We start from the raw sequence: 21,560 nt of genomic DNA, 5'->3' as shown, positions 1-21,560 counted from the left end.
GCCAGCAACTCTAGGCAGCTGATGTGCCAACCCAGTCACATCACTTGTAACTACTAGTAATATTAGAAGTAATCACAAAATAATAACAATTATTATGAAAATTCATCTTGTAACAATGCATAATGGAAAGATGTAGGTCAAAGTGAGGAGAGGTGGTGAGTGAAAGAATAAAAATGCAAGAGTGTGAGTTTGATGAGGTGATGTAGATTTACCTTTTTCGCTAACTGCAGGGATATTTGTTGGAGTGTTAGAAGTGGAAGAATTGCCTATAATCATAGGTTTTAAAGTGGGTTGGTACCATGAGAACACGTTAAACGTGGTAGAATCCACAATCTACAGTATAATTATTGTTCAGGAAGTAGAGTTCACGTAAAAGAAATAGTAAACTTTGGAAACTGAAAAATATGTAATCATAAGCATATTTTTAGGAATATATAAGAAATATTATTAGAAATGTATTGTATTATTTATATTAATTCACTGAAATAATTGAGCTCATAAAAACAACTGGAAACATAATGGCAAATGTAAACATACATAGTAACAACCTAACAGAATAAGCATCAGCAAAGAAGACACATACCTTCTTTCGGTACACCTGTGGAAAGGGTAAGATATTTCATAATTAATTAACTTACAAGCCACTAAACTTATAGTTATTTCTGGGAATCAATGGATTAATGAGCCTTTGTGCCAAAAAGTGATTGAAATTACTTATAAATTTAGCAACTTACCCAATCTCCCTCAAGAAAAATTGTAAGACCTGTTAGCAGTACTATTTGTTTGATTTATGTCTTACTAAACCCCATTCACAGAAAAAACAGAAAACAAAAAACTTTGTTATATTCTAAATTGGAGCCATTGGTTCCATTGGTGGACGCTGTGTCGAAGAAGCGAAACTAGGGGTCTCTCTTGAGCGCCGAATATGCCTCTGATCTATGAAAAAAGGCCATTGGAGGATGTTGCGGTCGCTGCTTTCCTTCAATCGAAGGAACGCCACTCCAGCCGCGTCGGTCCTTCTTCCCACGGGATTGATGACGATGCGGCTGGCGATGGAGGCGATCTGGGGACGGCAGTCTGTGCAGTTCCGCCGGGTACACCCCCTCGGACCACCCGGCATGCTCGTTGACTCCCGTCTGTGCTCGAGGCAACAGCGGCTCACCTCAAAGCCAGCCTACCTATCCTCTAGAGCTCGAGGTGTATGAGTGGACTGCACAGCGTGCAGAGAGAGAGAACGCCAGCTGGAAACGCGCCATAAGATCCAACAGCAATACTTCTTGCCAACAGAGGTGAGTGGAACAGTGGTGAACTTTCCACATACCTGATGGGGGGGGAGCGACATAACTAGCGGACGACTTCCCTGGGCTGCAGCCTTTGGGCCAGCACGCCCAGGCTGAGACTGACGTGCAGATGTCCGACATGCTTGCCTGGGCCGCCGCCAGTGTGAGGCTGGACTGGAACCCTATGTCCTCCCCACAGCTGTCGCGGCTAGATGACTGGTTCCTGGGGTCTGCCTGCCGCTCACAGCCGAAATTCAGTTTGCCAGGCCCTAACAACCCCCCTTCAGGGGCGTCCGCTTTTACAAAATCGTGACCCTCTTACTCAAAGACGTGATAGAGCGTGTTCCTCCAACCGAGATGAAGAAGGGTTTCTATAGCCCTTACTTCATCGTACCCAAGAAAGGCGGAGGCAGCGGTACAAAATCCTCCCCTTCGGCATGTCTCTGTCTCCTCGCATCTTTACGAAAGTCGCAGAGGCAGCCCTTGCCCCACTCCGAGAAGCCGGTATCCTGGCCCACTCCCGAGAGTTACTATGCACTCACAGGGACCAGGTGCTCAGGCACCTCAGACGTTTGGGGATTCAGGACAACTGGGAAAAGAGCAAGCACGCCCTGGTTCAGAGCATCTCTTTTCTCGGCATGGAGTTAGACTCAGAGCGCGCGCAGTCAGTGCTGGAATGCCTCGCCGCCTTCAGGCTGGACACAGTGGTCCCTTTAAAACTTTTCCAGATGCTCCTGGGGCATATGGCATCCTCACCTTCAGGAAGGAGAGCTGCGACCGCAATGCTGCCATGATCATGTTCTCGCAGTGAGTGCATGAACCATCCTCAAACGGCGCCTCAGTGTGATCGCTACCCATGGACATGAGGCAGTGTCTGTGGCCATCGGTCTTGGAGAGTTATCACCCACATGCAGGAAGTAAGGCATCTTGAAAAAGAAAACAATCTTTTAGGCAGTGAAAGCGCTGTCGAAGTGCCCAGGCGAGTGGACTGCACAGCGTGCAGAGAGAGAGAACGCCAGCTGGAAACGCGCCATAAGATCCAACAGCAATACTTCTTGCCAACAGAGGTGAGTGGAACAGTGGTGAACTTTCCACATACCTGATGGGGGGGAGCGACATAACTAGCATGGGAGCAGGCCGTGACAGCCGCGGCTTTTTCTCTATGTTTTATCTCCACAGAGTATTAGATTCTGCTGGGGCCAACTAATGCGTCATACATATCGGGAAAGATGTTCTATTCCTTTCCTATTCTTTCAGGGGGAAAAGACCACACGGAGACCACATCCTGCCCAAAAGGGGTGGTCAACATGTGGCAATACGACACATGGACTCAGCAGCCGCACATGGAAGATAGGTGATAGGTCCCGCCACGAAAAGGGGGGCTCTACAAACATAGCGACCAGGGGCAGAGGGAGTTCTGCACAAGAGAGACGCGGGTCCGCGGGGAAGACCATATACCTCACAGGGGTTACCAGAGTAATCAGCACCTGTGGAGCACCTATCCCAGTACAGGGCATATTAGACCCTATAGTGAGGCTGGCTGCGACCTCCTCTGCCGAGTTCACGAACCATATTGCTAGGAGGAAGGACATCCAGCATCCATGACTTTGTGAAATCGCCTGGGGGTAAAAGCACACATTTTCGTCTAAGGGGAGGGAACAGTTGCTAAACGCAAGCTATACACTCAGCCAGCTGTTCTGTATTGCCGAACTCTACCTGTTCATACCTGAAAGAACATAGATGAAACCGACTCAACCCGGAGATTATAAAATCTTGTGAAGGTATTGGTTGTTGCCCAGCCCGCTGCTCTGCAGATGTCTGCTAGAGAGGTGACATTGGCCAGAGCCCACGAGGACACTCCACTCCTTGTAGAGGGTGCTCAAACCCACAAGGGGGCGGGCCCGGCCTGGGTTTGGGTCTGGTAGGCCAATGCAATGGTATTCACGATCCAGTGGGCAAGCCTCTGCTTAGAGACAGCTTGGCCTGGCTTTATGACAGCTGGTGGTAGGCCACTTAGATCTTCCACGTCCCATCCCAGGGCCAGACGTGGAGGTTCCAGAGGTCTTGGCACAGGTGCTAGATTGTGCCCCATCCCTGAGAAAGAAGGTCCTTCTTCAGAGGAATCTGCCAGGGAGGTACTGTCACGAGGAGCATGAGGTCAGAGAACCAAGTCTGGGTGAATTTTTCCTCATCCTCCCTGACTTTGCACAGGGTCTGTGAAAGAAGTACTCACTGGGGGGAATGCGTATTTGCGCAGCCCCCGGGGCCAGCTATGTGCCAGCGTGTCTGTCTTTAGGGGGGCTCCCGTCAGGATATACCAGAGTGGACAGTGGGAGGATTCCTGGGAAGCAAACAGGTCTACCTTTGCTTTGCCAAATCGACTCCAAATCAGCTGGACAGAGTGGAGTCTCCACTCTCCACTGAGCGTTGCATGCTGTGACAGCACGTCCGCTGTGGTGTTGAGGCTGCCCAGGATATTAGTGGCACATAGCGACCTCAGCCGCTGCTGACTCCAGTGGAGAAGATGGCGGGTGAGGGGGTGGGCCCGGCCTGGGTTTGCACTCCAGTGGAGGAGATGGCGGGCGAGTTGCGTCATGCGATGAGAGTGTACTCCACCTTGGCAATTTATATATGCTGCTGTCGCTATGTTGTCGGACTGGACGTGACCAACACATGCTTGCCCTGGATCAACGGCAATAGCCTCCAGAGGGCGAGTAGTACAGCCAGCAACTCTAGGCAGCTGATGTGCCAGCCCAGTCACATCACTTGTAACTACTAGTAATATTAGAAGTAATCACAAAATAATAACAATTATTATGAAAATTCATCTTGTAACAATGCATAATGGAAAGATGTAGGTCAGAGTGAGGAGAGGTGGTGAGTGAGTGAAAGAATAAAAATGCAAGAGTGTGAGTTTGATGAGGTGATGTAGATTTACCTTTTTCACTAACTGCAGGGATATTTGTTGGAGTGTTAGAAGTGGAAGAATTGCCTATAATCATAGGTTTTAAAGTGGGTTGGTACCATGAGAACACGTTAAACGTGGTAGAAGCCACAATCTACAGTATAATTATTGTTCAGGAAGTAGAGTTCACGTAAAAGAAATAGTAAACTTTGGAAACTGAAAAATATGTAATCATAAGCATATTTTTAGGAATATATAATAAATATTATTAGAAATGTATTGTATTATTTATATTAATTCACTGAAATAATTGAGCTCATAAAAACAACTGGAAACATAATGGCAAATGTAAACATACATAGTAACAACCTAACAGAAAAAGCATCAGCAAAGAAGACACGTACCTTCTTTCGGTGCACCTGTGGAAAAGGTAAGATATTTCATAATTAATTAACTTATAAGCCACTAAACTTATAGTTATTTCTGGGAATCAATGGAGTAATGAGCTTTCAATAGCCTTTTGCTAACAAGTGATTGAAATTATTTATAAATTTAGCAACTTACCCAATCTCCCTCAAGAAACATCGTAAGACCTGTTAGCAGTACTATTTGTTTGATCTATGTCTTACTAAACCCCATTCACAGAAAAAACAGAAAACAAAAAACTTTGATATATTCTAAATTGGAGCCATTGGTTCCATTGGTGGACGTTGTGTCGAAGAAGCAACACTAGGGGTCTCTCTTGAGTGCCGAATATGCCTCTGATCTATGAAAAAAGGCCATTGGTGAACGTTGTGTCGAAGAAGCGACACTAGGGGTCACTCTTGAGTGCCGAATATGCCTCTGATCTATGAAAAAAGGCCAATGAGAAGTTGGCAGAGAGTATTTGCATACCCCGCCCCCGGACATATGAGTATAAAGGCGGGGAAATATGTATAGTTCATTCAGAAATTTTCTTGGATCTACGGAGCACTTCAGCGGCTTTCTCCTTCTCTGCACGGTAGTGCAGTTTGCCCCTGGGCACTTCGACAGCGCAAAACTTCAAATAGTTTATTGTTAAAAGAGTGATTTTCTCAGTAAAAGAGTGTTTTCCTCTAAAAGAGCAATACACAGCGGCGCTGAACGTCCTTTTCAGAACGCGTCTTTATAAAGATGCCCTTCCGCCCCTGTGTAGTTTCTGGATGCGGTAGAGTACTCTCCGCTTCAGATGGCCACAGGCGTTGTCTCTTGTGTCTGGGCTGCGATCACACCGAGGCAGCGTTTGTGGATGGTTCATGTTCTCACTGCGAGAACATGACCATGGCAACGTTGTGGTCGCGACTTTCCTTCAATCGAAGGAACGCCACTCCAGCCGCCCCCCCCCCCACGTCCGTCCTTCTTCCCACGGGATTGATGACGATGCGGCTGGCGATGGAGGTGATCTGGGGACGGCAGTGGGTGCGGTTCCAACGGGTATGCCCCCTCGGACCACCCGGCACGCTCGTTGATTCCCGTCTGTGCTCGAGGCAACAGCAGCTCGCCTCACGGCCAGCCTACCTATCCTCTAGAGCTCGAGGTGTATGAGCTCGCCGCTGCATCTGACGCGGACGACTTCCCTGGGCTGCAGCCTTCGGGCCAGCACGCCCAGGCTGAGACTGACGTGCAGATGTCCGACATGCTTGCCTGGGCCGCCGCCAGCATGGGGCTGAACTGGAAACCTACATCCTCCCCACAGCCGTCGTGGCTGGATGACTGGTTCCTGGGGTCTGCCCGCCGCTCACAGCTGAAATTCAGTTTGCCAAGCCCCCTCCTCCTTCAGGGGCATCTGCTTTTACAAAATCACGACCCTCTTACTCAAAGACGCGATAGAGCCTTTCCCTCCAACCGAGATGAAGAAGGGTTTCTACAGCCCTTACTTCATCTTACCTCAGAAAAGTCACCCTAGTGGCTCCCTACTGGCCCACCCGGGCTTGGTTCTCGGACATCTTACTCCTCGTGACAGCCCCTCCCTGGCAAATTCCCCTGAGGAAGGACCGTCTTTTTCAGGGACGGGGCATGCTCTGGCATCTGCACCCAGACTTCTGGAACCTCCACGTCTGGCCCCTGGATGGGACGCGGAAGATCTAGCTGATCTACCACCTGCTGTTGTAGACACGATCAACCAAGCCAAAGCTCCCTCTACCAGGCAACTTTATGCCCTGAAGTGGCGCTTGTTCGTGAATTGGTGTTCTTCCCGGGCTGAATACCCACAGAGGTGCGCAGTTAGGTCAGTGCTCTCATTTCTGCAGGAGAGGTGGTCCCCTTCCACCTTGAAGGTGTACGTAGCTGCTATCGCAGCCCACCACGACGCAGTAGACGGCAAGTCTTTGGGTAAGCACGACTTAATTATCAGGTTCCTAAGAGGCGCCCGGAGGTTAAAAAAAAGGGTCGGTGACCTGCAAGCATTCTCTGTTAGCGACACTTGCCTGGATTTCGGTCCTGCAGACACTTATCTGTTACTAAGACCGCTGCCGCGCTACATGCCTAAGGTTCCTACGATTCCCTTCAGAGACCAAGTAGTGAACCTGCAAGCGCTGCCCCGGGAGGAGGCAGACCCAGCCCCTTCGTTGCTGTGTCCGGTACGTGCTTTGCGTACCTACTTGGACCGCACGCAGAGCTTTAGACGTTCTGAGCAGCTCTTTGTCTGCTTTGGTGGACAGTGGAAAGGGAACACTGTCTCCAAACAGAGGTTTTCCCACAGGGTGGTGGACGCCATTTCATTGGCCCATCACACACAGGCCGTGGCCCCCCTTGAGGGTCCGAGCACACTCAACAAGGAGTGTTGCGTCCTCGTGGGCACTGGCCAGAGGTACCTCCCTGGCAGACATATGCAGAGCAGCGGGATGGGCAACACCTAATACCTTTGCGAGATTCTACAATCTCAGGGTTGAGTCTGTATTGTTCCATGTTTTCTCAGGTCCGAGCCGGTAGAACTCGGTACACGCTGATGGACTGACCGGGTGAATCGCTTGCACCTGGCGCCCTTTCCCTCGGCCGAGGAAAATTGTGCGCTTTCTCTCCCAGGAGATCCCACTCATTTGGATCCCTGGATGACTCCAGGGAGGAACTCGCCGACCCAGTCCACTGCGGGTACTTAATCTACCCTGTACTGGAATAGGTGCCCCTTACGAGTGGACCCACGTCTCCCTTGGGCAGTTTCCACTGCCCCCTGGTTGCCGTGTTTATAGCAACTCCCCCCTCCAGAGAGGTGGGATCTACCATTGCGCCACTTTCCACACGTCTCCTAAAAACCCATGTGATGTATTCGCCACTCTTACCTCCCCCTCTCTGGGCAGGTGTGGTTTCCGCAGGGTCTTTCCCCATGAAAAACAGGAAACCGTGTAAGACCGCCTTCCCACGATGCGTGTAAAGGCCCCAGCCGTTTGTCTCTATGCGAGAAACAGGTTGGCAAGCGTCGCCTTGTTCCCCTGTCTAGAGTAAACAGAAGGATTCCGACTATTTTTTGGGGGCACTGGGGAAGGGTACGTGCAGTCTGATACAGCTGGTCGCTTTTGCAAATCAAGTACCTGCCCGCTCAGCGCGTGGCGTGATTTAACTTGGACCCCTAGTGTCGCTTCTTCGACACAACGTCGAAGTGAGTGACCGACGGGGAACGTCTAGGTTAAGTATGTAACCTCCGTTCCCTGACAAAGGGAATGAGACGTGTGTCCTCCCGGCCACGTCGTTGAGCCGAGCCACTGTTGTGGCCGGACCATTTCCAGCTCCTCCGAAATGAACTAGACGTATTTCCCCGCCTTTATACCCATATGTCCAGGGGCGTGGTATGCAAATACTGTCTGCCAACTTCTCATTTTCATAGATCAGAGGCATATTCGGCACTCAAGAGAGACCCCTGGTGTCGCTTCTTCGACACAACATCTCGTTCCCTCCGTCAGGGAACGGAGGTTACATACATAACCTAGACGTTCACTGAGCTAATAAAATTAGACGACATTTAAATTTGAAGCCTAATTTGCGTGCTTTCCAGTTCACTCAGTTGGCCTCTGTTTAACAATATTACACAATAGCTTTGGTAGACCACAATAGGATGAAGAAAACAATGGTTTCAAATTTTAGAACATGCCATATCATTTGCCAGACACGTCTGTTTTGCGACCCCCTTTAATTTATCCTGCCGCTCACACTTTGATATTGAGAAATATGTTTGAAAACACAAAGACTATTGTGCAACAAGCAGCCCAATTTATATCTGAAAAAAATCCAGATTAATATAGGTAATCGTCTGGAAAATCTTCATATTATGGATGTGTGAAAAAGTCATCAATCTCAAGCCTAATGCATTGCATTTCAGTGAAATTTAGAGCAGTGGTTCTCAACTAGTGGGTTGCAACCAAAAAATGGGTCACGGGCCTATTCTGATAGACAGGGGGAATACAATGCTAAATGTGAATAATAAAATACAACTAACCGCATAACCATGCATAGTTACGAGAGCAAAACCTATATAAAGCATAGGCATCCAACCAAACTCTTTTGCCGCAAATTCATCTGTTACTTTGTAGAGGCAACAAAATTGACCTGATGTCAACATGAACATGTTGCTTGGCCTTACGTCCCCTCATCCTCAAAAAAAAAAAAAAAGCTATACAAGGTAAAAGAAACTATGACCCAGGCTAGCGACGATGATCATGGTTTTTGCCCATTATTAAATTATTGTAAATTAATAGACATTCAGAATTTGCCACTTCAGCCTGTGTTATGGAAATAATTTAGCAAATTGCTGTTGGGCCTGTGCAGTTCATGGTCTGGTTGTCACTTGCTATCCAAGGTACAATCCTCAAATCCTGAAGCAAATTCAGTTGAGAACTAATAATCTCTCACCAAAACCAAAATCTCCTCCATACACAAATAATGCAATCCTTATTTATTACTGACAATACGCAGTTGTGGAATGAGTTTGAGAGTTTGCAATGCAGCATGTTGGGAGGATGGAGGTCAGAGGTCATGAGTGCGATTGATTGGTTGAAAAGAGAAATGATGAAGTGTGTGTCTGCTGAGGTGATAAGTGTTGTTATGGTTACCTGGATCAGGAGTGGGTTGGGTGGTGTCTTCAGAATGTCCCCCTGTTTGAAACAATCAGAGATTAAACCGGACCCAAATCAGTCCTCACAAAGTTTTCTCCTTGATTTATAAACTACGTAAGTACAGTATTACCCACAAAAAACTTACTTTATCAAGGGAGGATTCAGTACTAAATGATGATTCAAAAATATAATAATTATATATATATATATATACACACACACAGTATGAAAAAAGAAAGTAAGTCACATGGGTCTGGAACATTTGGGTTGAAATAAATATGACGGATTTGACATTTTGGGCAAACTAACCCATTAACATCTAAATTAATTGTTTAAGTCAATAATATGATTGAAGCAACCTGAAAATATTAGGTTACACCAGCAAAAAATAGAAATAGCTCCTTTAGGTAAAAACTGCACAGTTTTGTACTGGTAACTGTAACGAAGGCAGGAGGAGGCAGGCGAGGGGTGAGGATCCAAGTGCAGGTTTTATTGAAAACAAAGTGAAAACAAACAAGACTGGAACAAAGGAAATGTCCACGATGGGAATACAATACAAAACACGAAAACATCCAAAAGGGAACACAGGCTGAAGAAACATCCATGGTGGGCAAAGGTAAACTAGACAAACTGGGTAAACATGTCAAGACAGCTACATCCAAACATCCACATTCAACAATCAACAGAGGAATGGAGAAACAAACAGGGTTTAAAAAAAAACAGACACAGGATGATCACAAACGACAATCAGGTGCGAACAATGACAGAGTGATAAGGGCCGGGAATCATGGGAATTGTAGTGCAACACGGGGAAGACAACAGGGGATCGTGACAGTAACACATTTTTACAGTGTATTAAAGAAGTATTCCACAATATTCAACAGCATTTGTGGCATAATGATATGATATAAAAATATTTTTTTAATTGTCCCAAAAATGGAGGTTACAATAGAACTGAATGGAGGCCAATTTTTGGAGGGTTTAAAGGCAGTAAATATGACACTTAAAAATGTATAAAAGCACTTACATTAATTATTCGGTTTAAGCACATGTATTATTTGGGCTGTAAAGTTGATTCATTGTATTTTTTACAGTCATTTTTAGGTTTTAGGGTTTGTTGACATGACATCGTCATGGTAATGAAGTTATACAACTGGCTATAACTTTGCACATAAAAGGTTATTAAGTGATTTTATCACACTAAAATCATGTTATCACACATATTGTTTATGTTTTGTTGCTATACTTTTGAAACAGTATTTTAACCTTTACAAATTGGCTCCATTCACTTCCATTATATGTGTCCCACTGGAAATGTTTTTTTGTGGTAGTCAACATTATGCCACAAATGCTGTCGATTGAGCTCAAGTTAATTTGAACCTAGAATATTAATTTAAGATGTCTTGTGTTGTCAACAAACCATTGGATGTTGAAAAGTACAAATATGATTGGATAACACTTGCAATCAGGATATTTTCAATGATTCAACCAGCTGGAGACTTGTTAGCTTAGCAAAAAATAATTTGTGAATTTTTTAATTCCCTTTAATAAACAAAAAGCTATTTAGAAATAGGTCAGCTATTGCAGACCGACATTTCAGGGAAATTAAAATAATTTTCTCTGACAATGATAGTCTTTCTTTGAAATCCAGTTGAAAAATCCTATTGTACATTGGCTTTGATCAGAAAGGGGAAGAGAGTTACTAGCAGTGCTCTATTTGTGACACAACCTGGCTGCCATGGAAACACAGAGTGCACACAAACTATATTATTTTCTCAACCACAGATTCCAATAGCTTGACAAACCCTTCCCCGGGCTTTGCAACCTTTTTTTCTTTTTCTTCTGTTGCACTTGACATAAGTTCGTATATGTGATACACACGACTCCAGTGGTTAAAATGAATGTCTTCAGAAGCAATATGATGAGAAACAGATCAATATTTAAGTCCTTTTTTGCTATAAATTCTCTTCCCTGCCCCGAAGGTGGTGATTTGCACATAATCAGTATCGGCAAAAACAAAAGAAGAGGAATGTGAAAGTGGAGATGGCTGGAAAAAAAGGACTTAAATATTGATCTGTTACTCACCCACATTTATCATATTACTTCTGAAAATATGGATTTATCCACTGAAATCTTATGGATAACTTTTTTGCTGTCTTTATGTGCTTTTTGGAGCTTCAAAGTTCTGGCACCATTAACCTGCATTGTATGGACCTTTAGAGCTCAGATATTCTTCTAAAAATGTTCATATGTGACCAGCAGATGATAGAAAGTCATACACATCTGGTATAGCATGAGGGTGAGTAAATGATGAGAGAATTTTCATTTTTGGGTGAACTGTCCCTTTAATAACTGTATTATGCATGCAGATTTCACGAGCTCATATTAGACTACATTATTCTCACCATTTAAAATGAACTAGTGAAGGCAAATAGTGAACTTTTAAAAACTTAAGAGAAGTGGTGACCAGTCACAGCAAAATATATGCCTTCCCTTAGTATGTATAATATATAATATATTCTTTCCAACTATGTAATCACACAGAAAATAGACATGCAGCAACCAAATGTTCATGTATCCTGAAATCAACCACATTCTGCCAAATTACTGACAGGCACTATCCTCTACAGTATCAGACATTTTTGCTCCACTGATGGTTTAGGGTTGAGGTTAATAAAATATGCATTTCTGTCAATTGTATTTCATCATTTACAACTAAAATCACAACTCGCTTTTGGTGCCACCCATTAGACATTCCACCTCAACAGCACTTCCAGCTTTGGCCAATGGGGGCAGTGGTTCAAATTGATGTAAGCTCAGACCGATTTCAGCAAAGAACTTTCAACCTCCATTCGCTGAATTCACAGTCAGATCAGTCTGTATCTAAATATTAATTCTTGAACCTCATGGACATGCAAATGTATCAACTAGCCATATGTAAACAACACCTTTGAATCTAGCTCTGACTAAATGCTTTGCATTGTCAAAATAAACTATTTTGCACGCATAAATCTGGTATTTTTTAACCCAAAGATAATCCAATAATAATATTTTATTACTTTTTATCATGACTAATATCTAGAGATTCAACTTTAAGAAGCACCAGAGCAGCATCAATAATTTTCTCTGTCGGATGTGGTTTTGCTCAGCTTGGTTCACAACTTGAACGCATTTCGCTGTAGCTGTTATAGCAGGTCCACCCATTAAATGGAACATGACAGTATGAGAATCATGACTAACTGACTATCTACTGCACATTTAATTGGTTTAATCCAATAAAAAAATGGTGTTCAGTTTTTAGTACCATTTGAGAAAAGGTTTATAAATGACATTATCTGAGTATACCTTTTGAAAGCATTTAACTTTACTGCCATATCAAACAGACACTGTTTGACATCAAAAGTCACCGTAATCCTTTGATAATGAAGATCTCCTGCAAGTATGATGTTCAACCTGTTTTTAAAAAGTATTTGGAACCCCCAACCTATATTCACAAATGTTAACATATAACAATGTATAAGAATCAGGGCTGTAACCTCAATAGATAAGAGTGCCCCCCCATAATCAGATTTTCATGTTATTGTTCTGCTGCAGTCCATTATCAGGGTTGAGACGGTTACTTTTGAAATGTATTCCACAACAGATTACAGAATACATGCTGTAAAATGTAATTTGTAATGTATTTTGTTAGATTACTCAAGGTCAGTAACATATTCTAAATACTTTGGATTACTTCTTCAGCACTGGTAGATTTTTTCAATTAAATACACATGTTAAAAATACATTCTCTGAAAAACCTAAATATCTTATGCAGTGTTGTTTCTAAAACACAATTAATCAAACTGATCTTGTTTTAAGGATTTTTTTATATTTCTACAGGAAAACAATACAAAAATTATTATCAAGAATAAAATTTTTGTCCTAATATCAAAGGTCTTAATAGAAAAAAGAAATTACGATCCAACATGAATTTTCTTGAGAAAATAACATGTTCCCTTTACAAAAAGCTTCACTATGATGCTGCGCTGATGAGCGCTTTGGTAAACACGTCTCAGTTGTGACCAGCTGTGAATATGTATGCAACACGTCAATAAACATTGACTGGAATTTATAGCCTCTGCCGATGTAATCATTGGACGCACCTGGCGCAGTGGCTATAAATAGATGCGTCTTCGGTGCATATATATATATATAATAAAAACAATTTTTAAAAAAAAGGAGGAAGGGAATGCTATATTAGTCCCTTCCTTTCTTTGATGACCTCCATGACGAGCTTTCTCGTTCATGGAGGAATCTTTTACTTCCTGTGTCTTCGTGCCCTTGTTGTCGATATATTCGACTATCATGGGTGCTGAGACACGGGGGTATTCAATGATGCCGCCGGTCGAAGAGACGCTTGCGGGCTATCTCTCGCCGGGTAGTGCATCGTCATTTAAAAAGCCCTCCCTCCCCACAAAGCCTTGCAGGATGACCTCCACTTTAGTGGGGAGGGCTTATCAAGCAGCAGGTCAGGCTGGTGCTGCTCTGAACACAATGGCTGTATTACAGGCTTATCAGGCTGACCTGCTGGACGACCTGAGTGTGGGTGCTGCGCTCGACGAGCAAGCTTTTTCAGAGCTTCGTCGAGCCACAGATCTTTCTCTCCGTGTGACCAAGCAAACAGCCCATGCTATTGGCCGGTCTATGTCTGCCTTGGTCAGCGCAGAGAGGCACCTTTGGCTCAACCTTTCGGGCATCAGGGAGGCTCAAATGCAAAGCGTGGCGAGTCGTGCTCCTCCTCCCAGGGATTGGGGACAGTCTCGTCACCCTCAGCAGCCCCAAAGCAAGACCTCAGGACCCTAATTTCTAAAAGAAGAAATCCCTGACGGTCTTGCACCTAGTCTTGTGGGGGTAGCTCCCCTCGGGATGAGACACGTGCTCCACTTCGCCCCTCCCGGTACCCCCGCGAAGCTTCTCCATTCCCGCCGCCTTTGGTGTTTCGGGTGGTAGAGGCTCCCATCAAAAAGTTGGGTGTTTCGCTGCTCCCTGCATTTACCCAGGACTCGGAACACTCGACACCCCCTCAACAGGAAGTGTTAAAAGATTTATACCCATCTCAGAGAACCTGGCAGCATAGAAACTTCTGCCAGATATTTTCATGTGTCCTAAGAACAGTATAAAAGGGCTATAGAATTTAATTCACTTGCCGCCTTCCGTGTTTCAACGGTGTGGTTCCCACTACTGTAAACCGGATCAGTTATGTCTACTGTGGGGAAAACTGAAAAATATCCTGGTTAAAGGGGCCATAGAACGTGTTCCCCTTCCAGAGAGAAAGTCAGGTTATTACTCAGAATACTTCCTGGTTCCCATGGAGGGTGAGGGGTTGCGTCTGGCCTTAGATCTTAAAGCTTGAAGTGCCCAGTCTGGGTGTTCAAGTCCAAGATGCTGCCTATCAAGACGATCGTGTCACAAGCCCAACATCACGTTTGGCTGGTCACCACTGATCTCATGACGCACTTCTTCTCTTAGAAGTTCTGCCACAACACAGGAAGTTCCTGAGGTTCGCTTTTGGGGCGAAGCCTTCCAGTATCGGGTTCTTCCATTCGGCCTAGCCCTTTTACCCACACATTCACAAATGCACGATGCAGCACCGGCTCTTTGCGACCCCGCGGCATCCGCATTCTGAATTAAATAGACGACTGGCTGAGGGCTCACCTCCTCTAAAATCTTGGCTAGAGGTCTCCCTCTGCAGCAAGTTTGTGATGCGGCAGGTTGGTCCTCTCTGCACACATTCATTCGATTTTTATAGTTTGGATGTTCTTGCCACTCCGGGCTCTTATGTCCTTGAGTCGACATCTCAAGCTCATGTCTGAGGCCTCTCACGCTCTTGTGAGCACACTACATAACCATAGGGGGTCCGGACAGCCACAGTGCGGCGGCGTGGGTATTCTCATTCCCAAATCGCTCTTCAGCGCAGCATCATAGTGAAGCTTTTTGTAAAGGGAACGTCTCGGGTTACGTATGTAACCCTTGTTCCCTGAAAAAAGCGGAACGAGATGCTGCTCTTTTCTGCCACACTGGGATGCCCTGGGACTGCTCTTCAGAAGAAATACGTGATGATGCACCGATGACACATCTATTTATAGCCACTGCGCCAGGTGCGTCCAATGATTACATCGGCAGAGGCTATAAATTCCAGTTGTGACGTGTATTGAAGTGTTGCATACATATTGAAAGCTGGTCACAACTGAGACGTGTTCCCCAAAGCGCTCTTCAGCGCAGCATCTCGTTCCGCTTTTTCAGGGAACAAGGGTTACATACGTAACCCGAGACGATCGTGCTGGTAACACGTGCATGTAAAATGGCTAGAAATAGCATTTTATCTTAGCGTAAAGCTGACAATTTACACAAGGTTTATTTCTATTTCTTCTGCTCCAAACTTACTTCAAACTTACTTCTCTGTTTGTCTGTATGAATGTAACACATCATAAGAAAGTGTTTCACGCTGTTCAAATGCACTTTGGATCACATCATTTATATGTATAAATGTTTTCCATCTGAAAGACTATATAATAAATTAAACAAATTACTATAACATCCGAAGTAATCTCTTCAGTAATCAAAATACTTTTTAATGTAACTGTATTCTAATTACCAATGATTTAAATTGTAACTGTTGTGGAATACAGTTACTTATATTTTCTATTTTAAATACATAATCCGGTTACTTGTATTTCGTTACTCCCCAACCCAGTCCGTTATACATCGCTATTTAATTGTCATTAAGTTGCATGTTTTATATAATTGTTTAAAACGTTTTATTTATAGCTATAACCACTATTCAATGTCATTTGAGATAAATAAAATAAGGTGGGAATCATAGAAGCTAAATGGGAACCTAGTGGATTTTTCCAGCGCCACACATCAGCAAAGTTGGCAGAAACACCGGTAATTTCCAAGGGTGCAAACTACTCACCTACTCACTACCAGTGTTGGGGGTAACATGTTAAAAGTAACGTGTGTTACGTAATCAGATTACTTTTTTCCAGTAGCAAGTAAAGTAACATTATATTTTTTTATTTTAGACCATAATATGATCAACGGGAGTTATTTTTTTAAATAGGTAATATTATGCTTTTTTACACCTCTCCTTTCCCCATATTGCAATAAATCAGGAGTAAAAGTGTGCAAAGTTCAGGAAGGGGATGTAGTGCATGATGGGCATTGTAGTTCTAGAGAGTATGAGCCATGCTTATCAGCAATGTCTTCTTTTACCCAACCCTGAGATTTATGTTTTAAAATCTGCTAAATATTGCTGGTATTGCTGGAATGTAAGTCTGAACGCTTCAGTGGAATCCAGTTGTGCTAATCTTTTGCAGCGGTTGATTTTTTTGTGCACTGGAGCTTACATGAGCAGCCGCCATAAACTTTGCCATTGTCATGAGTCACAGCAAGAGTTAAGAGATGTGTCCTCAAAAGGCAACATTTTGTCAAAAATGTAACATTCGGGTCAGTGATACTTTGATTCTCGCATTTGATTAATGTTAGAGCTCCCCGTAACTGGGAGAATGGGATGAGAAAAGCTGACTCTGGATCAGCAGCTTCGAGCAACGTTCTACATCGATTGAGTATGCAGAGAAAATGTCTAAATTTCTTAAAATATTCGAAATTTTTGTTCTATAATAAACATAAATATAATAAAAGTTATTTGATTCATGAAACATACAGTTTGTTTACTTTTTGGTAGCAGCGCAAAAGATTCCAAGTTGTATCAACATGCGCGTTTGAAGCTGTGGCTTCAACTCAAAACAAGCTTGCACAGAGAGGACTCAAGTGAAAAATATTCATTAATTCATCAGACTTATTCCTTGAACATGTTAGTCTGGCATTCCCCACTGAATTTACTCTACATTTATCTACTAATATCTCTACATATATCTTGTATTTGTATTGAATGCATAGCATAGCAGAAGAGAGAGTGGCGGTGAGAAAAAAAGTAATACAAATATAACGCAAAAGTAACGTAACGCTTTACCCTCCATGAAAAGTAATTGTTTAATTAATTAGTTACTTTTTAAGAAGTAATGCAATATTCTAACAAGTTACTTCTAAAAAAAAAAAGCATTGCCCAACACTGCTCACTACTTTATGTTTTGAATTGAAAATATATCATGTAGAGTCATTTGTAATGTTATTTGTAATTGTGAATGTTAAAACATTAATGGAGCAGTTTTTAGATTATCATGCATGAGACAAAGAGTGGTTGTGTCCATATTGTGAATGAATTGAATGAATGTGGTTATCTGGCTAACTTTTGAAATTGTCTTTTTGAAAATTCCCATGATATTGTCTTCGAAAATTATCTACAAAACTAAAAGTAGGAGCGTTATAATTCTCAGATTCGAACTAAAACATGATAAAACATGTGGCTTTTGATTGCAAATAATTTACAATATATTTGATCTTTAGCTTTAGACTATAAAAGAAAGAGAGACTCTAATGGGGTAACACTTTAAAATAAGTTTCCATTTGTTAACATTAGTTAATGCATTAGGTATCATTAACTAACAATAAACAATATATTGTTTACAGCATTTTTTAATCTTTGTTCATGTTAGTTAATGAAAAATAAAATTGTTCATTGTTAGTACATAGTGATTTAACTAATGTTAACATATAATAAAACATTTTTAAAATCAAAAGTTTTATATGTTGAAATTAACTAACAATGTACAATACTTTTATACCATTTATTAATCTTGTCTAATGTTATGTAATAACAATAATGTAATGTTAAATGTCTAACAGTTAATGTTAACTAATGCTGTTAACTAATGTTACCGAATGTAACCTTATTGTAAAGTGTAACTGGTTATACATCAAATGTACTTAGGAATTGGAAGAAATGCTATCCATTTGGCTGCTTAGTGTGCCTAAGAAAATAAACTGGATTTCCTAAAATAATAATAATAATAAAAAAAAATACCAATAAAATCAAATGGACAAAATACCCTGAAATCAATTTTATTTTAAACTGAATATTTATTTTAGTTCAATCACTACTGAACTACTATTGACAATCACTATTTTAACTTAAATGTCAAGGTTGCAATATGTATCTCCCATCATGCAAAAGGCTCTTTTGAGAGATGCACTGTCGTGGAGTCCTCGCCACTGCCGTTCGCCAGGGTAGGAACCGCAGCTGTCCGCCGGGGACGGAGATGTTGCTGCCGGCCGCCGGGAGTCGGAGGAACTGCTGCCATGCGCCAGGAAGCGGAGGAGCTGTTCCGTCCACCAGAGGTCGGAGGACTCACTGCCGTCCGCCTGGGAAAGAGTGGCTGTTGTCTGCCAGAGGGCGGAGTAGTGGTTGAGGACCAGGCAACAGTGTGTGCGGGAACCGGCGAGCAAGATGTTCTCTCTCTCTACTCTCTGTGTGTCTCCCGCTCGCCCTTTTCCTCTCCCCTCATTTCTCCCCCAGGTTCCCAGGGGGTGGGGTGGACCACCGGCTGGCGGAAACAGCCGGAAGGGCAGCGTCTCCCTTCCAGAGATGGGGGGAGGGGGGGAGTAGGCCAGTCCGGATAGCGCCCCTGCCTGAATCGGGCAGTGGAGGAGTGTGATGATGAGGTGGGCGTGGCTGGGCTGAGTACTGAGAATTCACACAACTGCTACTAGTTAGGGAGTGTTCACCCAATCATCCAATCATTTACTCACCTTTCTGTTTGACTTGCTTTCTTCTGTTATACAGAAAATACATTGTTTTAATTTTTGGATGAACTATCCTTTTCAAACAAGATTGAATTAAGCCTAAAGATGCATCAAGTATTCAACCGCACTTCCATGTAGTCTAAATAAATATTGCGATGAGGAGGAGGGCGTGGCCGGGCTGTGAGTATACACGGCCGATGCTGAGTCAGCGGAGGAGAGAGATAAAGGGGAGCCGGAGACACCAGTTAGAGAGAGAGAGACACACGCAGCCACTGTGTGTGTGTGTGTGTGTGTGTCTTATGTTGTTTTAAGTTGAGTTTTGTCATTAAAGTTTACATTGACTGTTCTGCCAGTCCCTGCCTCCTCCTTGCCCATCCCTTAACACGTTAGATATATTTATCAATGTGACTAATCGTTCAGGCCACTAAGCAGTGCCTCTTAGGCCTCAAAGTCTTTTGCAGGCCCATCTTTCAAACTCTATCTTCCCTTTCTACATGATTTGCATGTACAGTGCAGTCACAAGGATTCATATCCATTCTCAACCCCAAGCACTTTGAAATAAATAGTCAAACCCCCCTTTTTTATGCACCTCTTCCTCTCACTGAATTAGTTTAAATCAGTAACACTTGCATTGCAATTAGTTTAAAACAGTAACACCATTTTAGCCGGCACGTTTGCAAGAAACAGAAACCGGCTCAAAATGGAACAAGGAAGTGGTCAGAGGCAAGGCGTCATGTTCAAACCCAGCATGCAATGAGTGCAATGTGACACCCAAAAGACTGTCAAGTGAATCCTATAGTATTATATGTAAAACATTTATATCTGTAGTTGTTACCTTCAGGAGCTATTTCTACCTGATCTGACCCATAAAAATTACATTTGTTACAAAAGGCAGTCAGGTTGATTCAGTCATATTAAATTATCATTTTGACAAATAATACATTTAAAAGATACTATGTGAAGTACAATTTTAGGTTATTTAACAGCGTAACAGGGCCTTATAGATTTATTTAAAAAAATCGGGGGAAATTAAGGTTAAATAAAGGCTCCAATTAAAACAAAAAATAAATGATTTCTAGCCTGATTAAATATATAGAACCTTTTTAAGTTCCTTAAAGAACTTCATATTTTCTAGGTCTGTAAAAGCACTTCTACAGTTCTACAGTTTTATAATTCAAGAACTTCTTTAACCTTTAAAAAACATATAGCCAACTCAAGAACCTAAAAGAGTTTAAGAGTGTTGCTTGCTGACCCAAGAGGCTGAAAAGAATCATTGAACAACTGAAGAGTATCGGACAGCACTATATAAAATAAAATTAAAATCAGGTTGTAAACTGCATCCATTAAAAATTGGCAGGCGAAAGATGCTGGAGTCATGAATGATTGACTGACAGCACAGTCTCTAAACACAAGTCAAGTCCAGCAGAACTTCAAGAAATCTTAAGGGGATCCGCCTAAACATCAGCCTTATCTCTAACAGCCCCTTCACCAGGTAACGCCAACTATACCAAACTCACCTACCCAAAGTGTCCCACCAAAGACCGTTTTGAAAAATCACACATGAAATTTTCTATCGAGCGTTCATTTACAATAGTTAGAAAGCTCTGTCTTGACTTCAATGCTTTATGAAGCAACAACTTCTCACTTTGAATGTCTAAAGAGAATTCCTCTTCTTCTTGGTCACTGATGATGAAAATAATTATAACTAAGAATGTACCTGTTCTCAGATATATTAAAATACTTTGATAATTTTGGACTCTGGAAGACAATTAAGTTCATCCTGCATGAACTCGCCAATATCCGACATCCCTGTCAACTTAGAAATCTCTTGCTGAAACTTTTTTGGTAGATAAAGGTTTTGTACTTACATGGAGCCAAACATAGGAAGAAAAGCAAGGACCATAGTCCAAAAAATCTCGCCATATCCAAGAGTTCAAGCACCTCTTCTAAGACACCATATGTCCTATTAGAAACAGACACAGATCGGAGTTAACCATCTGAATGCTTAAAAGTTTTCTTGTCTCTCTGTCTCTTTTTTATATAAATATTATCTTACGTGTTGTTATTTGTCTAATCAATTGGTCTATATGCCAATGCACGTCTAAAACTCCTCAAGCTTGCTTTTTGGGTCCGCAGACAGAGTCTAGTGTCAGAGACACTCTCTCCTTCAGCTTTGCGTTAAGGCCTTTTCTTAACAGGAAGTTGCATTTTCATCTACGCCACACATCTTTCGACTTCTACCCTTCAAATGGGAAATGAGAGAAAATGATCTCACTTTTGCTCTTTTATTTTTTTGCTCATTGAGAACTGGCAGTGAGGGCAACACTTTCAGAAAATGTATATTGTTGAGAATCGTCTCCTGTCTGAGCATTTGTTGACATTCTAGCTAAAGTCAAACATGATGAAAGCACCAGACATTTGTTATATTACTCAGATCAAAGCATCACCGTAAAGAAAAATAATGCTTTTCTTTAATGCTTTAAACACCTTCTTAACAGACACTGACAGAATTAAAATATATATTTTACAAGGCTATATTGACATGAAAACAGACTGATCTTGAATTCGGCGACAGTAGGTTGAAAGTTCTGCTGCTGAAATCGGTCTGTGACTACCGAAATTCAAAGT

At 42.7% G+C, this 21,560-nt stretch overlaps 1 protein-coding gene across 50 annotated transcripts in view; it reads right to left on the bottom strand.

Annotated features, from left to right (window-relative positions):
- The window catches only part of LOC127641263 (receptor-type tyrosine-protein phosphatase C-like), a 60,491-nt gene extending 39,325 nt beyond the window's left edge, over positions 1 to 21,166 (bottom strand). For 49 of the 50 annotated variants that reach the window (XM_052124120.1, XM_052124139.1, XM_052124121.1 and 46 more), the window contains exons 1-7: positions 20,989 to 21,166; positions 20,801 to 20,895; positions 9,246 to 9,287; positions 4,590 to 4,604; positions 4,219 to 4,272; positions 584 to 598; positions 213 to 266 (exon numbers count right to left, since the gene is read on the bottom strand). In XM_052124120.1, coding sequence (XP_051980080.1) covers positions 213 to 266; positions 584 to 598; positions 4,219 to 4,272; positions 4,590 to 4,604; positions 9,246 to 9,287; positions 20,801 to 20,855 — 235 coding nt within the window. In that variant the 5' untranslated portion in view covers positions 20,856 to 20,895; positions 20,989 to 21,166. The remainder of the gene's footprint in view (positions 1 to 212; positions 267 to 583; positions 599 to 4,218; positions 4,273 to 4,589; positions 4,605 to 9,245; positions 9,288 to 20,800; positions 20,896 to 20,988) is intronic. The other variant, XM_052124164.1, reaches the window with a different exon arrangement.
- Between the last annotated feature and the right edge of the window lie 394 nt (positions 21,167 to 21,560).

Source organism: Xyrauchen texanus, chromosome 50 (genome assembly GCF_025860055.1).
Source record: "Xyrauchen texanus isolate HMW12.3.18 chromosome 50, RBS_HiC_50CHRs, whole genome shotgun sequence".
NCBI classification, from domain to species: Eukaryota; Metazoa; Chordata; class Actinopteri; order Cypriniformes; family Catostomidae; genus Xyrauchen; species Xyrauchen texanus.
The sequence above is the reverse complement of the archived record's forward strand: the minus strand, read 5'-3'. Positions and strand labels throughout refer to the sequence as shown.